Source organism: Mesoplodon densirostris, chromosome 17, assembly GCF_025265405.1.
Source record: "Mesoplodon densirostris isolate mMesDen1 chromosome 17, mMesDen1 primary haplotype, whole genome shotgun sequence".
NCBI lineage: Eukaryota > Metazoa > Chordata > Mammalia > Artiodactyla > Ziphiidae > Mesoplodon > Mesoplodon densirostris.
In genome coordinates this window covers 45,165,621-45,183,979 of record NC_082677.1, presented here as the reverse complement: position 1 = coordinate 45,183,979, position 18,359 = coordinate 45,165,621, and the positions used below count along the sequence as shown (strand labels likewise).

General features: G+C 34.6%; 1 protein-coding gene across 1 annotated transcript in view; it reads left to right on the top strand.

Annotated features, from left to right (window-relative positions):
• The window catches only part of DACH1 (dachshund family transcription factor 1), a 379,138-nt gene that overhangs the window by 170,844 nt on the left and 189,935 nt on the right, over positions 1–18,359 (top strand). Inside the window, 1 exon segment of the mRNA XM_060079776.1 lies at positions 7,271–7,386. Coding sequence (XP_059935759.1) covers positions 7,271–7,386 — 116 coding nt within the window.

The window sequence follows — 18,359 nt, the reverse complement described above, 5'->3', positions numbered from 1 at the left end:
GCCGGCAAGCCACAACTACTGAGCCCGTGTGCCACAACTACTGAAGCCCGCGCGCCTAGAGCCCGTGCTCTGCAACAAGAGAAGCCACCACAATGAGAAGCCTATGCACCTCAATGAAGAGTAGCCCCCGCTCACCGCAACTAGAGAAAGACTGCATGCAGCAACGAAGACCCAATGCTGCCAAAAATAAACAAACAAACAAATAAACTTATTTAAAAAAAAGGCTTTAGGAATTTGTGAAGTTTTTCCACAAAATATATGTATGATTAATAAGTTTAATGGGGCATTTGCCAAGTTTATTTGAGTGCAGAACCTTTTTTAAAATTTATTTTTAGCTCTTTTTTACAGGAAATTTTATTTTGTGTATTTGTATATGTATTTGTTCAGTTAATGTATAGAATTGCCTACTGTCTTAGTCTTGCTCAGGTTGCCAAACAAAATAGCATAAACTGGGTTGCTTAAAGAACAGAAATTTATCTCATAGTTCTGGAGGCTGGCAGTCTGAGATCAGGGTGCCAGCATGGTCAGTTTTGGGGAGGGCTCTCTTCATGTGTTGTAGACAGCTGCCTTGTCACTGTGTCCCCACAGGGCTGAGAGAGAACAAGCAAGCTCCCTGGCATCTCTGCTTATAAGAACACTAATCCTTTCGTGAGGGTCTTCCTGATAGGTCCTCATCTACACCTAATTCCCTACCAAAGGCCCAGTCTCCAAATACAATCACATTGGGGTTAGGGCTTCAACATAAGAATTTGGGGGGAATATAATTCAGTCTATAACACCTGCCATGTAAAGAGTTGAGGGAATGTTGTGTGTTTCGTGTTCATGAGCCACTGATCTGTATGCTTTCCAAGTGTACAGCGGGTGATATTTCAAGTGCTTGCCCCATGGGACTCGGTATTTTGGTGATGGTGGAAAACATCTCTTTTATGAATTAGTTCATAACCTATTTGTACTGAGAAGTACACATGTCTGGGACACACACCTATACAGAAAATACAAAAATGTGTCTAAACAAATGTGGGATATGAGATTGAGCAAGTGTTCAAATTTGTTATCATTGCAAAAAGTATCTTTCAAAATTTTGCCAACGGTAGAAAAAAACTTCATGCAAAGGGAAAATAATGCTAATCATAAAAAAGGCTAATCAGCCTTTCAGAAAACTGAAAAAAAAAGATTCAACTAGCAAGTTAACAAGATCCTTCTAAGGGAAAACTATCCATTTATAACCTGAGTATTATAAATCTGCTGTGACTTTTGGTGAAATATATACGTACATTAATCTTGGGAAGTTCTTTGTGTTCTTTTATTTTGATGGATCTATTTCATGAGGTTGATTTGATCTGGAAGATATTAATGAATATTTGTACTTTTCATATTTTAGATTAATTTTATAGTTCTCACAAGGGTAATATTTTTACATATAATCATCTGCTTTTTATTAGATATTTTAGAACTGATATGGAAAAGAAAGAAAGATAAAGAGGATAAATTATATCTGGTTTCTGCTATGGCTAGAGGTAATCCTCAGGCACTGATCAAGTTTAGCCAGAATCGTGATTTGTCCACAATTTGAAATATATGGCCAGAGTACTGAAGTGTTAAACAAATTAATTTTAAAAGTTGTCTTTATATGTTAAATGTAGTACATGCTTTTGACAGAGAAACTAAAATCTTCAGATGTAGAAAAACTGTAATTCTCCATCCAGTGATAATCTCTCCTAATAGTCCACTATCTTTCCTTCTAGTCTTTCTTTTTTAATATGCATATTTATTGCATTTTTTACTTAATTTCTCTCTCTTGTACTCTGGTATGCCATATGTGCAGGTTTGTATCTTGCTTTTTCACTTAGAACATAAGCATCTTTTTCTGTTAGCATAAATTACTCATAAACATCCCCACTTTTTCTGACTCCATAGTGTTCAAGTGGGTATATAAATCATTAAGCAAATTGTACATTTTCAATCAGAAATAATAATATATATATGGCTTATATATGTGAATATATATATATTTCTTGTATTTCTTGGCTTGGTTTTGTAGAAGAAGTTTACTAGAAAAAAATTATGCAAGATATAAACACACAATTGGCGCTTTCCTGGGGTGAATAGATTGGAGAGGGCAAATGAACTCTTGTAGATTAATGGAGCAAGACTCCTTCACCCCTAAATGCTTGCTGTGTCCCAAGACTAAAATCACTGCTCACTTGCTGCCATGTATTTTTCTTCTTCATTGTTATCCCACAGGCTATTTAATTTTATCTTCCTCCTCAAAGAAAGGAGTGTCTCTATTTTAAAACTTTAATGTCTAGATCATTGCTTGTTGTACAGTAGCTCCTTTCATTTAGATAGATGGTTGAAGGAATTGAATGATTGAATGGAACCCTTCTTTCGTTTCTCTAGACAGGTAGGACTTGGAACCCAAATTTCTGCTTAGCAGCTACTTTAGCATTTCCCAGTTTATAGCCATCACAATCTCTTTCCGGGTTTCATGGGCCTCTCTGCTCCAAATCTCAGGAGGAGAATGGAACTTAATTACTTCAAAAGTACTGAAGAGGTTAAAAGAAGATGGTGTTTCTGGAGGTGAGGAGTTGAAAAAAATGTACTGTACCTTCCTGGAGTATTTCAAATACCTCTCACTCTTTTGATGCACTTAGCCTCTTTAAGTTAGATTTTGATGTCATTGTGAGTAAGCACACTAAATGGACTAGGCAGTGTTGGTAAACATCGTACAGTTGAGGGAGAGAGACAGAAATTAGCCTGAGACTGATTTAATGATGTAGAGTAAGGAGAGACGTCTACCCAGTGATCTATCTGAAAAAGAAAACTTTTAAAATCAGAACTGCAGGAAAGGATGTGCCAGAATGGATTCCTACCAAGTGTGAGAATCCACTGTGTCCACTGTGACATGCCAAGTGTGTCCATCTCTAAGGGATTGCTCTGCTCTTTTAATGCAAATGGTTGAAAATACTAAAGGGTGCACTATGGCTCATGTGTGAAGCTTGCCACAAACAATTACCAAAGTCATAAATTTTGATTTCAGTCAAGCTATTAAGAGTAATAATTTATTTAAGTGAGGTCTTCTGCTTTGATTAGAACTAGGAGAGTTCCGCTGCTCTGATCCTCTGGGGGTAAAGCTGGGTTACTGGTGTAGTAAGGAGGCTTGAAGGTGTCTGCTGTTGAGGCAACTGATCATTCCCCAAAGAAGTGCTTTTGCTAATTCTTTCACTTCCTCTTTTCAGTTAAATTATTCTTTTTCTTTCCAAGTACAACTTATTTCTAACAAAGCAAACAGGTCCATTTAAAAAAAAAATCTTGATTTAATCAGTTATTCAGAGACATCAGGTGGCTTGATCAAGGCCACACCTTATAGTAAAGAGGTGGAGCCAGTATTTAAAGCTAGATGTGTCAAGACAATACAACCCATGCTTCTGACCACGGTACTACACAGCTTCTCCTGGAAGTTCCCTAAAGCTCTACTGAAAGTAATTTAAATATTCAAATATTTTACAATTAAGTTATCTTCCTAGATCTTCTGGAGTTAAACCCTCTAGCAGTTAGTGACCAAGACTGCAGGAAGGGTAAAACATCAAGGCTGTCAATAAGGGGACCTAACTTAGGTCGTGAAGAGATAGAGGAAGGTCTTGTTAATGAATAAACCGTCTAACTTCCTCTACACCAGCAAGTCTTGTATAACTCCAAGAAGAGCTTCCCTCTTGTTCTTAGGCAAAAGGATAAATGACTTGGCTTTTCTTCCAAATCTTTCTGGGGAGCGCCCCCCTGCCCCCATTCTCAATTCTTTGCATAGATATCTCAAGATTGTATTCTCCCCTAATAGTGAAGTAACCCCTAGTAGGGTGTGAGCAGATGGCTTTAGGGTGTAACCACCACCAAGGGTATTTGCATTTTAATGGAAGGCTTTAAAAGATCTTCAAGCTTCAAGACTAAAAGCAGTAAATCTCTATTAGTGGAATTGGAGGCAATGTGATAGATAGGGCAGGAGCTATCTGGGGTAAAAAGAGCCCACTGGGTCTTTTCTAATCACAGTGTGAAATAAAGTGTTCCCACTTAGTATCCTGAATTCTGCTTCCAGAGTGAGGGCTGTGAGGACAGCTCCTGTGGCCTCAATGATAAAGTGCTGATACACAGTTTCACCTTCTTTAAAAGCAAAACAAATTAAAGAGCTAAATCTTCCAAATCTTAACTTACTTTTCCTTTCCCACTTTCTCCACAGCATCTTGCTTGAGATCTCTCAATACTTGTATTCTTTTTCTCTGAGCTTCATATGTGTATTTAGCTTCTTTAGACTCAGAATCCCAAACTTTTTTTGCATCTCACTTTTCATTTCCTGGAAACATGGAGACTACTGGAATTGATGAGGAATTTGAAGAATTGGGCTTAATAAATTGGGTGAAAATGTATTTAAATACATACAGTGAGCCAGGCACTGAGCTGTTTTAAGGAAAACAGACATATTTTATACACTTTCTGCTATACAGTCTTGGGAGTGAAACAAATAAGCAGATTAATAGAGTCAGGGCAGAAAGGGCTCTAATAGAGTTGCTCACCATGAGCTGTCATAGTGCATAGAAGGAATACTCACTAGAAGTGGTTAGTTAGAAGGACGATGGAGGTTTAGTCAGGTAAAATGGGGATGAGGATGGGATGTAGTAAAAGGATTTGCTGGCAAAGGAGGCAGGTTGCAATAAAGTTAGTATAATAGGAGACCAAAAGTTGGTGTCATAGGAGGCCAAATCAACATGGGACATTGTTAATAAATTCATTAGGGCCAAATATAAGCCATGAATTTATGAATAAAAGGAAGAGATTGGAAAAGTAGACAGGGGCCAAGTATTGGAAGACCTTGGTACTGTGCTAAGGAGTGTCAATGCTCTAGGGAACTGTTGATATCTTTAAGCAGTTGGAAAACATGATTAAATTTGCATTAAAAAAATCATTCCAAAATCAGTATGGAAAGTTATCTAGACTTCACTCTAGGCTCTAGAGTGGGACGAAGCTGGAGGTAGGTCTTGGAAGAGCTGTGATAGTAGATCAAATAAGAAAGGAAGGAATTGATCTGAAATATAGGTGTGGGGATAGAAAGAATGGGTAGAGAGATATCTTCCATTGGGATGGTGTTTGAATCTACAAAGGAAGGGAAAGACAGCTGAGTGCTGGATTTTTGGCTTAGTCAATTATGTGACATTTTGCTGAACCAAGGAAAAATAGGTTTTAATGGAGAAGATGCTGAATTCAGATTTGGACAAGCTGAATCTTAGATCATTATAGAACATCCAAGCAGGGATTTCCAGTAGACAGGCATTAATCTGTCTGAACCCCAGGAGGAAGGTTTAGGCAGTAGATAATATATTTAGCTGTTATTTCTTAACATATCAGTAATGTTTATGAAAGCGATTACTCAGGGAGAATGGAGACCATCAGAGGGCTGTCGATGGTCTTATGGCAAATAACAGGAGTTAAGGAATCAGTTTAGAATGAAGAGTAATAATGAAGAATAAGAATAAGTAGACAGAGAGATGCTTCAGAATACACAGGGCCGTGTCCTTATTGGTTAGCAAAACAAATGCACAATCTACTTGCTCTTGGTTCAAAGTCCTCCAGGATCTGGCCCTGGGCAGTAAGTCTAACAGTATGGATTTCTGCCCCTCATTTTATTTGACCTGTTTCAACTCACTGGAAAAAGTCTTGTACATTCATACATTTTCATATTTCACTTCCTTTCACACATTCTCACTGGAGTGTGCTTTCTTCTGTTCTTTTTCTCTCCAAGTCCAACCCATCCTTCAGAATTTTCTTCTAACCTCCTAGGACCATGAAATCTTATGTCCAACAGGGAACGTATCATCATCCAGCCTAACTTCCCATTAGTGTTCAGATTGCACCTTGCTTAGGACACAGCACATTCTGGTTTGCACCCTAGTCCTTTCTGCACCACATTTGTCCCTTTGTCAAGAGTGTAAGTTCCTGAAGACTAAGAACCCATTCTCCCAAATTAGCCTCCATGGTGCACTGCTTTGAAAACAGAAAGAGCCTACTAATATTTGTTAAATGACTACATATTTTACTTACACTAAATAATAGAGGTAGGATCTTTGAATCTTCTGATGAGGCAAAGGATCTCAGCTGAAGCTGACATGGAGACGTTAACTTATGAAGGATGTATCTGGAGGTTTTGATATGTCCTGGCACATATTGGCCAGAAAAATGATGGGAAAGCCTTTCATAAATGTATATTCATGATACAGAGGCAGACAGTGGAAACAATGCAAATTATCTTTGTTTCAAAAATTGCTAATACTGTATTCTTCATGTTTTCCTTGTACAAGGATGGTGAATACTTGTATCCTTTTCACCTTCTGCTTTTATAATTTTAAAACTTATCATTGTACAATAGGCAAGCAAAGGAGAAGTACTGCTGGAACACAAAGTATTTTTATTTATCCCAAAGGCAGATATATGATGCTACACTGGCAGTTTCTAAATGATGCTCTACAAATAATCCTAAGCCTTTCCAATGTATTTTAGCAGATTTAAAGTAAGGCAACCTAGTGGGGCTATTCATTTAAATAGAATAAGGGTTAAATGATGACTTGACTTATCTTTTAAATGACAAAAAATAAAGAAATTGCAAGACCTTTTCACACATTAGATATGTATTGTCATCTATCATCTAGATATCAGGCTAGCAGTATGAAGTAATAAAACATATCATCGAAAAATGTGCTATAGGTCTGAATCACTCTTTCATTCCACCTCCCAGCTAACTGTAGTATTAAATCAAACAAGCAGAACATTTCCTTAGGCAGCCATTGCCTTTTAATTTCCTGAAGAACCTTAAAATATCACTCATTACAAGTACTACACATATTTGGTTTTTAAAATTCTCATAAATCAATAGCAGGCTGACTGTAATAATTATTACAAGTTAGTGCATAATTTTCGTGCTGAAGGCTGCATGCAGAACTTTAGCATATGCAAACGATGCAATTCAAACTGTGTATAGATATTAATATGAAGAAGCAGGTAACGAGGTGCAGGCTATGAATTATGCATCAAGAGTGGCTGATCTTCAATGAGGAAAATGAATTCAGCATGTAATCTAATTAGTGATGGAAGTCTATTACATCTAACTGCAAAAGCAACTGTCCTTGAAACAAATTTATTTACAGTCCATGTTACCACTTGAAACAACTTTGAAATGATGTGTAAGACAACAGCTTAATTGTAAAAAATTTTTGTTTGTTTGTTTCAGTTCCAGACCTGGAAGGCCTCCTAAGAGGACTCAAAGTGTCACCTCCCCAGAGAACTCTCATATCATGCCACATTCTGTCCCAGGCCTTATGTCTCCTGGGATAATCCCACCAACAGGTAAGACTGCTACCTATTGATGCCGAAAATATTCAAAATCAGCCAGTGTCATAGATATTCACACTCATCAGTTATATTTTGTTCACACTAAGATAATGTTACTGATGAGAATTTATTTCAAAACTGCATTATTATTATCATCATTTCTTTATTTGAAATAAAATTAAAGAAGTTTAATTGAACACAGTACTAGGAGTTATTGTAATTAATCCTCTTGCTAATATCAAATGACAAATTCTTATCCCTACTTTCCTGTTAAGGAATTGAAGCTCAGAGAGAATCAGTAACTTTCCCAAGGTCAACCAGCTGGTCACTGGCAGTGGTTATTCAAACCCAGGTCTCTGGATTCTAAGTTTATAGTTCGTTCCACAAAAACTCACAAAATAGATTAACATGCATCCAAACAAAAGACTGTAACCATGTCAAATAGAAATATCTCCTGTTTCTCCTAAACTATGTCTGTTAGAAGCATTTGAAGGATGTTTATCACTAGAATTTTGAAAATGTACAAGTAAAAGAATAGTCTTGACCACAAAAGCTCTATACCATAAACAACTTTCATAATGTGCTGCATGCAAAAACAGCTCATTTGATTTTCACCACCTGGATGTGTTCATTAATTCTTTTATATACTTACACACATCTGCCCACTTTCCATGTTTCATCCAGACTCAGAGCAAATTAAAATTATGATAATAATGATATTATTATTATATAACATATAGTATTTATTAATCTTTGCCATCATGAAAGTTTATTGAGGAGATAGATGTATAAAGAGGTAATTGTCATTTCACACGACTGAAACAGGAAAGATAATCTGGCAAGATAAGGAGAAAGTCTTAATTTTTTCTCTGAATTCCCATATAAATGTTTGCTTTTTCCTTTGTAACATTTGTCTTTCTCTAGGCTGTAATATAATCATGGGTATCTTATTTCGCATTCCATACTTTGTTGAAAGCTCCTTGGAAGCAATGGCTCTTTTAACTCACCTTTATTTTTGTGGCAGCGTCTGAACAATTGATTCACTTTTGTGAACCTTTATCAAATACCCACTGAGTTGAATTTGAAGTTATTTATTTTATATATTTAACATTTTTTGTAAGGTACCAAAGGTTCTTAAAAGTAAATAATTCACATTCCAAAGAAGAGTTGTATCTTTATGCTAATGTTTGCAGATGAAAAATTGAGAAACAGAAAAGTAAAATCAATAGCTGAACACAACCCAATTACAGAACAGGTATCATCATTTCTATTCATTTAATTTAGTCATGATTCACAAGTAACTGAATCCTACTGCCTGAAATTCTAAGTCCAAATGTGATATTTCAAAAAGAAGTAGGTAGCGTTTTGTTAAAGCTTAACTGTTTTTATTTCACTAGATAGAATTTCCTGATTTGCAGATTTGGCCAGGGTGGGAGTGGGGGGTTGGTACTACATAGTCAAGATGGAAAGAAGATCTTAACTTTTCATGTTTTATGACTGAAAGACTCAGGTGTGCTAGAAGAAAGACGGAAGAGTCTTTGACTTAACTTCTCAATGAATACGTTTTGGGGCTTTAAAAAAATAATCATTTTAACAATCATTATTTTATAATTTGATAAGTTTGTGATGATTCTCACTAATCACAGTTATATTTTGGATGAAAAGTATTCTAGATTGTTTTTGTATTAAAACAGAAAAGATCTGGTTCCAAATTGCCTGCCAACATTTTAAGGTGAAAACAATAAATACTTCACTACCTAAGCAATGGTGAGATAAGGTGATGTCATCAGAATCTAAGAATAGCAGCACCTCACATAATTAAGACCATAAAGTAACTTTGGGGTAAGTGAAGTTTCTAAACAACTGAAGATCATAAGCTGAAACTCAAAATCAAAATATTAAGTCACAATTTACAATAGTCAGGACGTGGAAGCAACCTAAGTGTCCATCCACAGATGAATGGATAAAGAGGATGTGGCACATATATACAATGGAATATTAGCCATAAAAAGAAACAAAACTGAGCTATTTGTAGTGAGGTGGATGGACCTAGAGTCTGTCATACAGAGTGAAGTAAGTCAGTAAAAGAAAAACAAATACTGTATGCTAACACATATATATGGAATCTAAAAAAAAAAAAAAAGGTTCTGATGAACCTAGGGGAAGGACAGGAATAAACATGCAGATGTAGAGAATGGACTTGAGGACACGGGGAGGGGGAAGGGTAAGCTGGGACGAAGTGAGAGAGTAGCAGTGACATATATACACTACCAAATGTAAAATCGATAGCTAGTGGGAAGCAGCTGCATTGCACAGGGAGATCAGCTTTGTGCTTTGTGAACACCTAGAGGGGTGCGATAGGGAGGGTGGGAGGGAGATGCAAGAGGGAGTGGATATATGTATATGTATAGCTGATTCACTTCGTTATACAGCAGCAGCTAACACAACATTGTAAAGCAATTATACTCCAATAAAGATGTTAAAAAAATATTAAGTCATTTTTGATAGATCCCTTTCTGAAATATCTTACACACTTCCCTAGCTTGGTGAACAGAGATACTGAAGATAGTTTAAACTTGACACATTATTATGGACATTCATTTTTGAAGCAGGATCATTTCATGTATTTCAATTGCTGTGCTGTCTTCTCATAAATGCTTTTTAAACTTTTGTTCTTCCTGATATGTTGTGAGCCCAGAAACCAGGGTTTCTCTCAAGCTTATTAAGCATTACATTGAAACAGACCTTCATCAGTCACGTTCCAGTGAAAGATGAGGAAATGGAGACTCAACAGGAGAGTAGATTAGATTTGAAGAAATGGCTTTTGGACAGTTTAATACTCTATAGAGCCAAGGGAATGTCTTTAAAACAGAACGTGTGAGCTCACTCTTGCCTATTTCACTTAATTCAATTTTTAGACATTTGTCCAAAGATTTGACGCTGCCATATGTTTGACTGTTGTACATGAATTGTGCTGTCTTTCTATATTCAATATGATTGCTCTTTTTACACAAAATTTTTCTAGATGGAGAAGTTTAGATTTTAGAGAATACAGAATAATATCTTCATCCCTTGGAGAATGTCATTCACTATCTTAAAACATTAACTGGAAGTTTGATCATCTTAAAGAAATCTTATAGTTCTCAAGAATGAGTAACACTTTCTCCCAAGGAGTACTTTTACTCGGGGAATATAATTCAATATGGACATATAGACTATTTTGTCCCAGGACTTTATTTATATTTGCTACTTTCTTTAAAACTAAAATGTTATTTTTTTCCTCAAAATGGGAAAGATGAAATGTGTTATTTTTTTAAAACAATGAAAAACTTATATGTCAACATTTTTGACATTAAGCAAACTAGTTTGAGGACATTTCTACTATATTTTTGACCTGTGAGTTTGAGTTTAAAATTTTTTTTCCAGGAGTCTATAGCTATATCAGTATCTTTTAAAGACTTGGAAATCATTTTTCTAAAACTAGCAAAACAAACAAACAAACATATAGATCTCAAAAAAAAAAAAAAAGAAAAACAAAGAAAGAAGAAAACAACCCACCCTCAAATCTCAAATCCTTTCTAAGATTTATATCATCGACTGCCTATAAACATTGAACTGAGATTTTGTACTCTAAGTATTACCATTGAAAAGCATAAAAGATGCAGATTTACCTTCAAGGTTGCAAAAATTGATCCTGTGAAAAAATTTATTTATTTTGACAATTTATAAAAATCTGTCAATTTGTTTCTAATCATTCCTTCATTTTTCTTTTCAACAATTGAACATTGGAGTTAAATAATAATCTTTCCTTGAGGAATCTGTTTTTCAGAAAAAAATCTGACTATTTTTATATTTTTAAAAAGTGTCTTTCCAGGACTAAGATTATGTATTTAGGTATCTATAATATGAAAAGAAAAAACTTTGAGATTGCTTAATGGAGTTTTTGTTTGCCACTTTGGTTGTTCAAGTGGGCTTGTGTGTAAGCTTAGAAGGGGGCGTGGGCAGATGGTGATAATTTCCAAATTTATGGTTGTCACTGGATGCCATAGCAACCAGAAGTGGAAGTTAATGAAAGAAAGAAGGCTCTTTGTCGAGTCTCACAACACAACACCTCCTGTAGTGCTCCCTACATTTATTTGGACTGAGCACATGTCATAAATCATTTTTGAAAATAAATACCAGTTTGGAATAAATTCATCCTAGCAACAGAGTTCCAATAACATTCATACTTTTTATAGGATCATGTGTATTTTACAATTAAGGAAAGGGTTATTTAGGAATTCTAAATACTCTCCTCCTGTGCCAGGAATGCAACTTGGATAGCATATTTGGCCAACTTCCTGATTTTATCTTCAGGGTAGAATGCAAACTAGTTTTGAAATACAATTTTCATGTAAGTATTAAGAAGTAACTCAGTGAGTCTCAAATATTTGCATTTAACATTAAAAAAGTTATCCATTACCTAATTTTTTCAAATATATTCAAATTAAATGAATGAATGATTCATAGTTTTGCTTCTTAGATACATCTTTTCTCTCACTGTGACCTCGTAGACACCTAATCAATATGCATTCAGGATACAAAAAAAAAAAGCAACTGTGAACACACATGCACTATGCTTAAAAGGTAAGAACTTATAAATGAAATTTTACCATTTTGAAAATAATACTAGACCAGGGCAATATTAACCAGAGTTCATCCCATTGAAATGTTCTTTTCTTAAAAAAAAAAAAAAAAAAAAAAGATGATAGGAAAGTATTCTCACGTGGATTTATAATTCAAAGACATATTTTCAAAGTTTATATTCTTTATTTTTCTTGCTAAGTATTACCAACTAACCAACAACAACATCCAAACTACCTATTTTTATAGTATCAGCATTTGTAATATTTTAAATTCATTAAGCATTTCAACTTCTGAGGAAAAAATTAGTGTGTAGATATGTTTTGCATATTGAGAAGTTTATCATAACAAATGCATTGTATTCCCTGGGGAGACTTACAAGTAAGAATAACAGAAAAATGCACAAGTAAAACAGTCACAAATGGATTGATCTTCTTCACTCACAAATTAAAACATAGCAATCTACTGAATGCCTCACTCAAAGAGTAAATAAGATACAAACTATTTAAACCACTGAAGTTTATGTAGTATGTGTAAGTATGCATTTTCATAAATTTATATGTAGGGACTATTTGTGAAAGTTTAATCACTGGACATTTTGAGGGTAATGCATTTAGCTTATCAGTATTTCATGTGTGTTTCCCTTTAACTTTTTCTTGAAGAGAAGAATTAAGTAATATATCTTCTTTTTCCCATTTTGGAAGGCCAGCCTAATACCAAACTTCATCATGTAATGTATTTAGTCTTAAAACTTGTATTGAACACTCTATTAGTTTCCTGTGGCCGTCGTAACAAATTACCACATACTTGGTGACTAAAGTAAATAAAAATTAATTCAGAATTCTGGAGAAGTTCAAAATCAACTATCACTGGGCCAAACCAAGCTATCGGTAGGGCCACACTCCCTCTGGAGGCTCTTTGGGAGCATCTGTTTCTTTGCCTCTGAGTTTCTGGAGACTGCCAGCTTTCCTTGGTTTGTGGCTCTAATTTCCACCTTGTCATGTGTGTATGGGTGTGTGTGTGTGTATTTGTGTGTCCATGTGTGTGTATAACTTCTTCCTCTGCCTCTCTTGAAAGGATACTCATGATTGTATTTAGGGTCCATCAGATAATCCAGAATCATCTCTCCATTTCAAAATCGTCAACGTAATCACATCTGCAAAGACTCTTTTTCCATATAAAGTGGTATTCCCAGATTCCCAGATTTAAGAGGTGGGCATAACTTTGGGGGTCATTATCAGCCTTGCACACCCAGAAAGTCCCTGGTTGAGATATTTTGAGGGGCCCAAGTGTGGTGTGGAAGACACGCATACCAACAGATTTTGGTGATTTTTTGTTTACTATAGTATCCCATTATGTATAATACGGCTTGCCACAAAGCAGATATTCAAAATAAATATTTGTTCAATGAATATGGCTAATATATGTTTAGCAAAGGATTTCTGAGAGACATGATTATGCCTCAGAGTTACAAATTTAAACACTGGTGTTATAATGCAGCTTATAAAATCCTATTAAGTACAGTTAGGCTCCAGATTAAAGATGCTGAGTCTAGTGCCTAAAGGAGGTTCACTCAGGAAATGGAGGGCATTATTTATTTGTTTGTTTGTGGGTTATGATGGCTACATTTAACCATTGTCATCATCCATTGATGAAATTTATACTTCTAGATGGATGCTCTAAAGAAGCAATATTTTCAGGAATAAAATGGTAACATAGAACATACTAGCCTTTAAAATTCCTGCATATATGTACTTGTACACACAGTATCTTGATATAGAACTAATTTAATCCATACCTGAATAAAATATAGCTCATATTATAACTAAATGTAAATATAGCTTTGGTATGAGGGATTAGATAATATATTTATTATATATACATTATATATGTATATATTATATACACATTATAATCACACATTTCAGTCAAATCATAATATGCCCTGCTTATTATTAGCATAGAAATTTATAAAAGTCTTTATTTTCTAATCTCTTAGGGCAAAGATCTGTTATTTTAGATTTAATTACATAACCACATATCACTAGACTTCTGGACAGGCCTCTCATCTATTTAATTTAGAAGAAAATTACAGTCCTTTTTTCCCTAATTTGTTTCCCTCTTCCAAGTTTCTATTGAGTTCTGTAGTCTCTTATGCCTGCACTGGACTGGGCTCAGTTATAATCTACTTAAACTTCTCTCTCAGTAGATTTGCAGTAACGAAGTTGCTAATATACTTAATTGACTAATTGCAAGGTATTTGCTTCTTTTTTAGTAATATGATGCATCCTTTGACAGAAGAGAAGTTTATTTACAGAAAAGCAAATCAGATTTTAAGAGTCAATTTTTGATTATGATGGTGAATGGTTTGTGGATTTAGCAGGAGCTTTGTGGATTATCCATTTATCCGTGGGATTCTCATATAGGGTTCTAGTCCCTTGGTTATACAAAATGTCACATGTTGTCTTTTATTACTTGCTCTAATTTCTTGACCCATAGGAGGTGCTATTACTATCTTATTTCCTTCCCTAACCAAGAGAAGTGAGAAATACATTAAATAATGTTCATTCAGGAAAAACAAGCAACTCTGCTATAGATATATTTTGAGTATTCCTAAAGATGTTGTAGAACGAAAAGTCATACAAGATAAACAGAATTCTTTGTTTAGTCTCCTTCTCTGTCTTTGATAGGCTTTCCCCCCTTTGGCTAACTTCCAAGCTTCAGTTTCTTCCCTTAACAAAGTGATCCAACTTTGTTATTAAGGATTTAAAATGTCATGTTGAAATTTCTTTATATTTTCTCCATGCATATTGGAGATAAGTTTTACAACGTTATGCTCTTCTTTGTAAAGAAGTAGAGTTGCTAATTGCAAGTGTTGACAGGACCAGACATTTCAAATAAACTTGGCAAATGTCAGAAAAATAGTAGTATTAATAAAACTTGAACTCGATTTCCTAAAACATTCATTGCCCTAGTCATGAATGAACTTAAGACCTGATTTGAAAACATTCTACATAGAAAACACTGAAAGATTTTATTTGGTTATGCAGTCGTATACACCAATGTCGTACAGAGTGAAGTCAGTCAGAAAGAGAAAAACAAATACCGTATGCTAACACATATATATGGAATCTAAAAAAAAAAAAAAAATGGTTCTGAAGAACCCAGGGGTAGGACCGGAATAAAGACGCAGATGTAGAGAATGGACTTGAGGACCTGGGGAGGGGAAAGGGTAAGCTGGGATGAAGTGAGAGAGTGGCATGGACATATATACACTACCAAATGTAAAATAGATAGCTAGTGGGAAGCCGCCGCATAGCACAAGGAGATCAGCTCGGTGCTTTGTGACCACCTAGAGAGGTGGGATAGGGAGGGTGGGAGGGAGACGCAAGAGGGAAGAGATATGGGGATATATGTATATGTATAGTTGATTCACTTTGTTATAAAGCAGAAACGAACACACCATTGTAAAGAAATTATACTCCAATAAAGACGTTAAAAAAAAAAACATTTTGATAGAACTTCTGAAAGTGCTAATATACCTAAGCTTAATGGATAGGAATATAAAGTCCAGAGAAAGGGAGACAACAATACAACTTTACTCTGCACTTCAGATGACATCTGGAATATTATATTCAGCATTGCAATTTTTAGTAGGACATTGACAGACTGTGAGAATTAAGAGAATAGCCCAGAAAATAGGGTTTTGGAAATGATGGTGATGTTTAGTCTTAAGAAGACTTACAGAGGGTCTGAAGGTGGATGCTAGAGTAGATTCATACTGTGCTCTTCCAAGGACACAAATTTAACTGATGAACAGTAATCACAGAGAGGTCTGCACTGGCTTCCATAAGAAAGAGCCTTGCTACAAGGAAAACGATCTAAAAGTGAAGTTTATTACTCATAAAACCTTAACTTTTCCTTCTGACAGAAGGGTTCAATAGGAAAGGGGGATAAAAAGTTGTTAGCCATAGTACTTATGTTTAATTACTTTTTATGGGCTATATTGTTCATGGTACAAAAGTGTAATAGTTAAAAAAAAATCCTTCATTGCTGGACCATCAGCCAAATCTGAAGGTAATTTTGCATTGGAGGGAGGTAGATTGAATAAGGCAATCTTGTTCCCTTCTAGTTATAAAATTTGATGATTCTATTTTATTTCACTTTGAATTATTCTAAACTTGACATGGTGCCTTTCTGGTTAAAGGGCATCCATCCTTTCAGGGTTTTATACTCATATTCTTTCACAGTTTTTGAGTAATTTTTAAAAATTACTTTTGAGAAGAATGTTTCATATTTACAAGCTATCATACTGTTTGTTACACTGGTTTTCATGGATGGAATATTAACTCATAGGCAAGACTGTGACTATGGTAGGCTCACTAATATTTTTTTTCCAATTAAAAGAAACTTTAAAATGTTTTTCCCTCCTTTGTTTTCACGAACCTTCTTTTAAGAGTAGTCCGTGAAGGGGTCCATAGCTGTAAGATTGATAGGGGAAAATGACAATCATTTAATATTATATAACAGAATTTTTTTAGCTGTGGTAGGATTTGGAATGGTGGGTGGAAAAAATAGTATTATTTTAACCGGTAAAGATCATCAGAATTGACAGCAGAAAGACATGACTCTTAAAGGGATTTAAATGAAAGACCTTGAACTTTACTGTAAATTTCTTTGATTTGACTTTCCACTTTAAAAAATAAAGTCTCCAAGGAGGAGTCATTTCTCTTTTTCTTACTGGAGTATAGTTGATTTACAATGTTGTGTTAACTTCTGTTACATAGCAAAGTGATTCAGTTATACATATGTATATATTCTTTTTTATATTCTTTTCCATTATGGTTTATCTCAGGATATTGAATAGAGTTCCCTGTCAATTCTTGAAATTTATGGAAATCTTCCAAAGATATAACTCTTAAAAAGTGTATTAATTGAGCCAGTCGAATATTTTGATCCTTTATTTCCTTCATCTATAAAAAAAGAATCTTTTCATTATGTCAAAATTATTTTTTCTCATTAAATTTCCATGAATGTCAAATGACACAATTTATAACAGTATTCTGTAAATGATGAAGCTAGACAAAGATGAAGTGTTATTATTGTAATTAAACAGGCTGATCCAAGTGTTACTGATTATGATTGCTGACTCTCTATGCTCATTCCTTTGGATTTAAGAATAAAATTGATAACAAAAAGAAAAAGTATAGCTTAGGCTTAAGAAGTCTTAGCTTGGCAAATTCAAATTCATATAAATGTGCATTCTATAGATATTCCTAGTAGAGGTAGTGAACACTAAAATCTGGTTATTACATGTTTACTTTTCAGGGCTTAATGACAATAAATTATTTTTATAAATTTTTATTTGTGGGCAGAATAAGACTTATGGATATGAAATATCATTGCTACTGTTATAATATGTGTTCAAACTGTCATAGTCATATATTGCTTTTAGAAATATGCACACTACAAATGCTAGTGGACCTTAAAAATGAAGATTGCTTTCAATTGATTACAGCTATATGCTGTGCTATTAATTATTGGAAATGAATTGACATATACTGTAAACAATAAGCCAGTTTTCAAAATGATAAAACTGTAACCTAATTCAATAAATTGAATCAGATTATGCAAACACTTTTGCACTTCATTAAGGAAGTAGTCAGTATAATTAATTTGAGAGCATTTTATCATGTTCACTTGTTGATATATGGCTAAGGATATATATACAGTAGTTTAAACTATTTCCAGATGTACTTTTTTGCCATTTCACATTTTAACTAAAGTTACCATAAGCTGAATTCCTAGAGAAGGCCAAAATGGATTTGATTCTTTTATCTTTGCTGCTTTTAGAATACAATGAGTAGGTTATGATTTTCTTCAAAGACATGTAATTTTTTTAAACAACATGACATGGTGATGTGGCTCCTAACTTGGAACTGAAGAGTCTGGCTTTCATTCTCTTCTTCATCACTTTTAGCAATGTGACTGTGGCTAACACTGTCTGGCCTCAGTCATCGCAAGGTAGATACTAGTACCTAAAACATCATTTTAGAGAGGAGGAAAAAATGCTAGGAGACTTGTCCAAAATTTCACTATTATGTGCAAGACACAGTTTTCAATTCAAATTTTCTGACTCCAATTTATTGGTTATTTTCCTATATCAAGCTGCCTTCTGAAATACTTAACTTTATCATGTACAAACCAAACATCATAAGATCTGCCTTATCTCCTACTTGATATGACTTTGTGAAGAACAAATGAGCTAATGTATCACAAAACGTTTTGCAGAGTCTTATATATAGCAAGATGTCATCTGCTATTTAGTTTTATTACAATGATTCTCGAAATAAGACTTTTGTCTT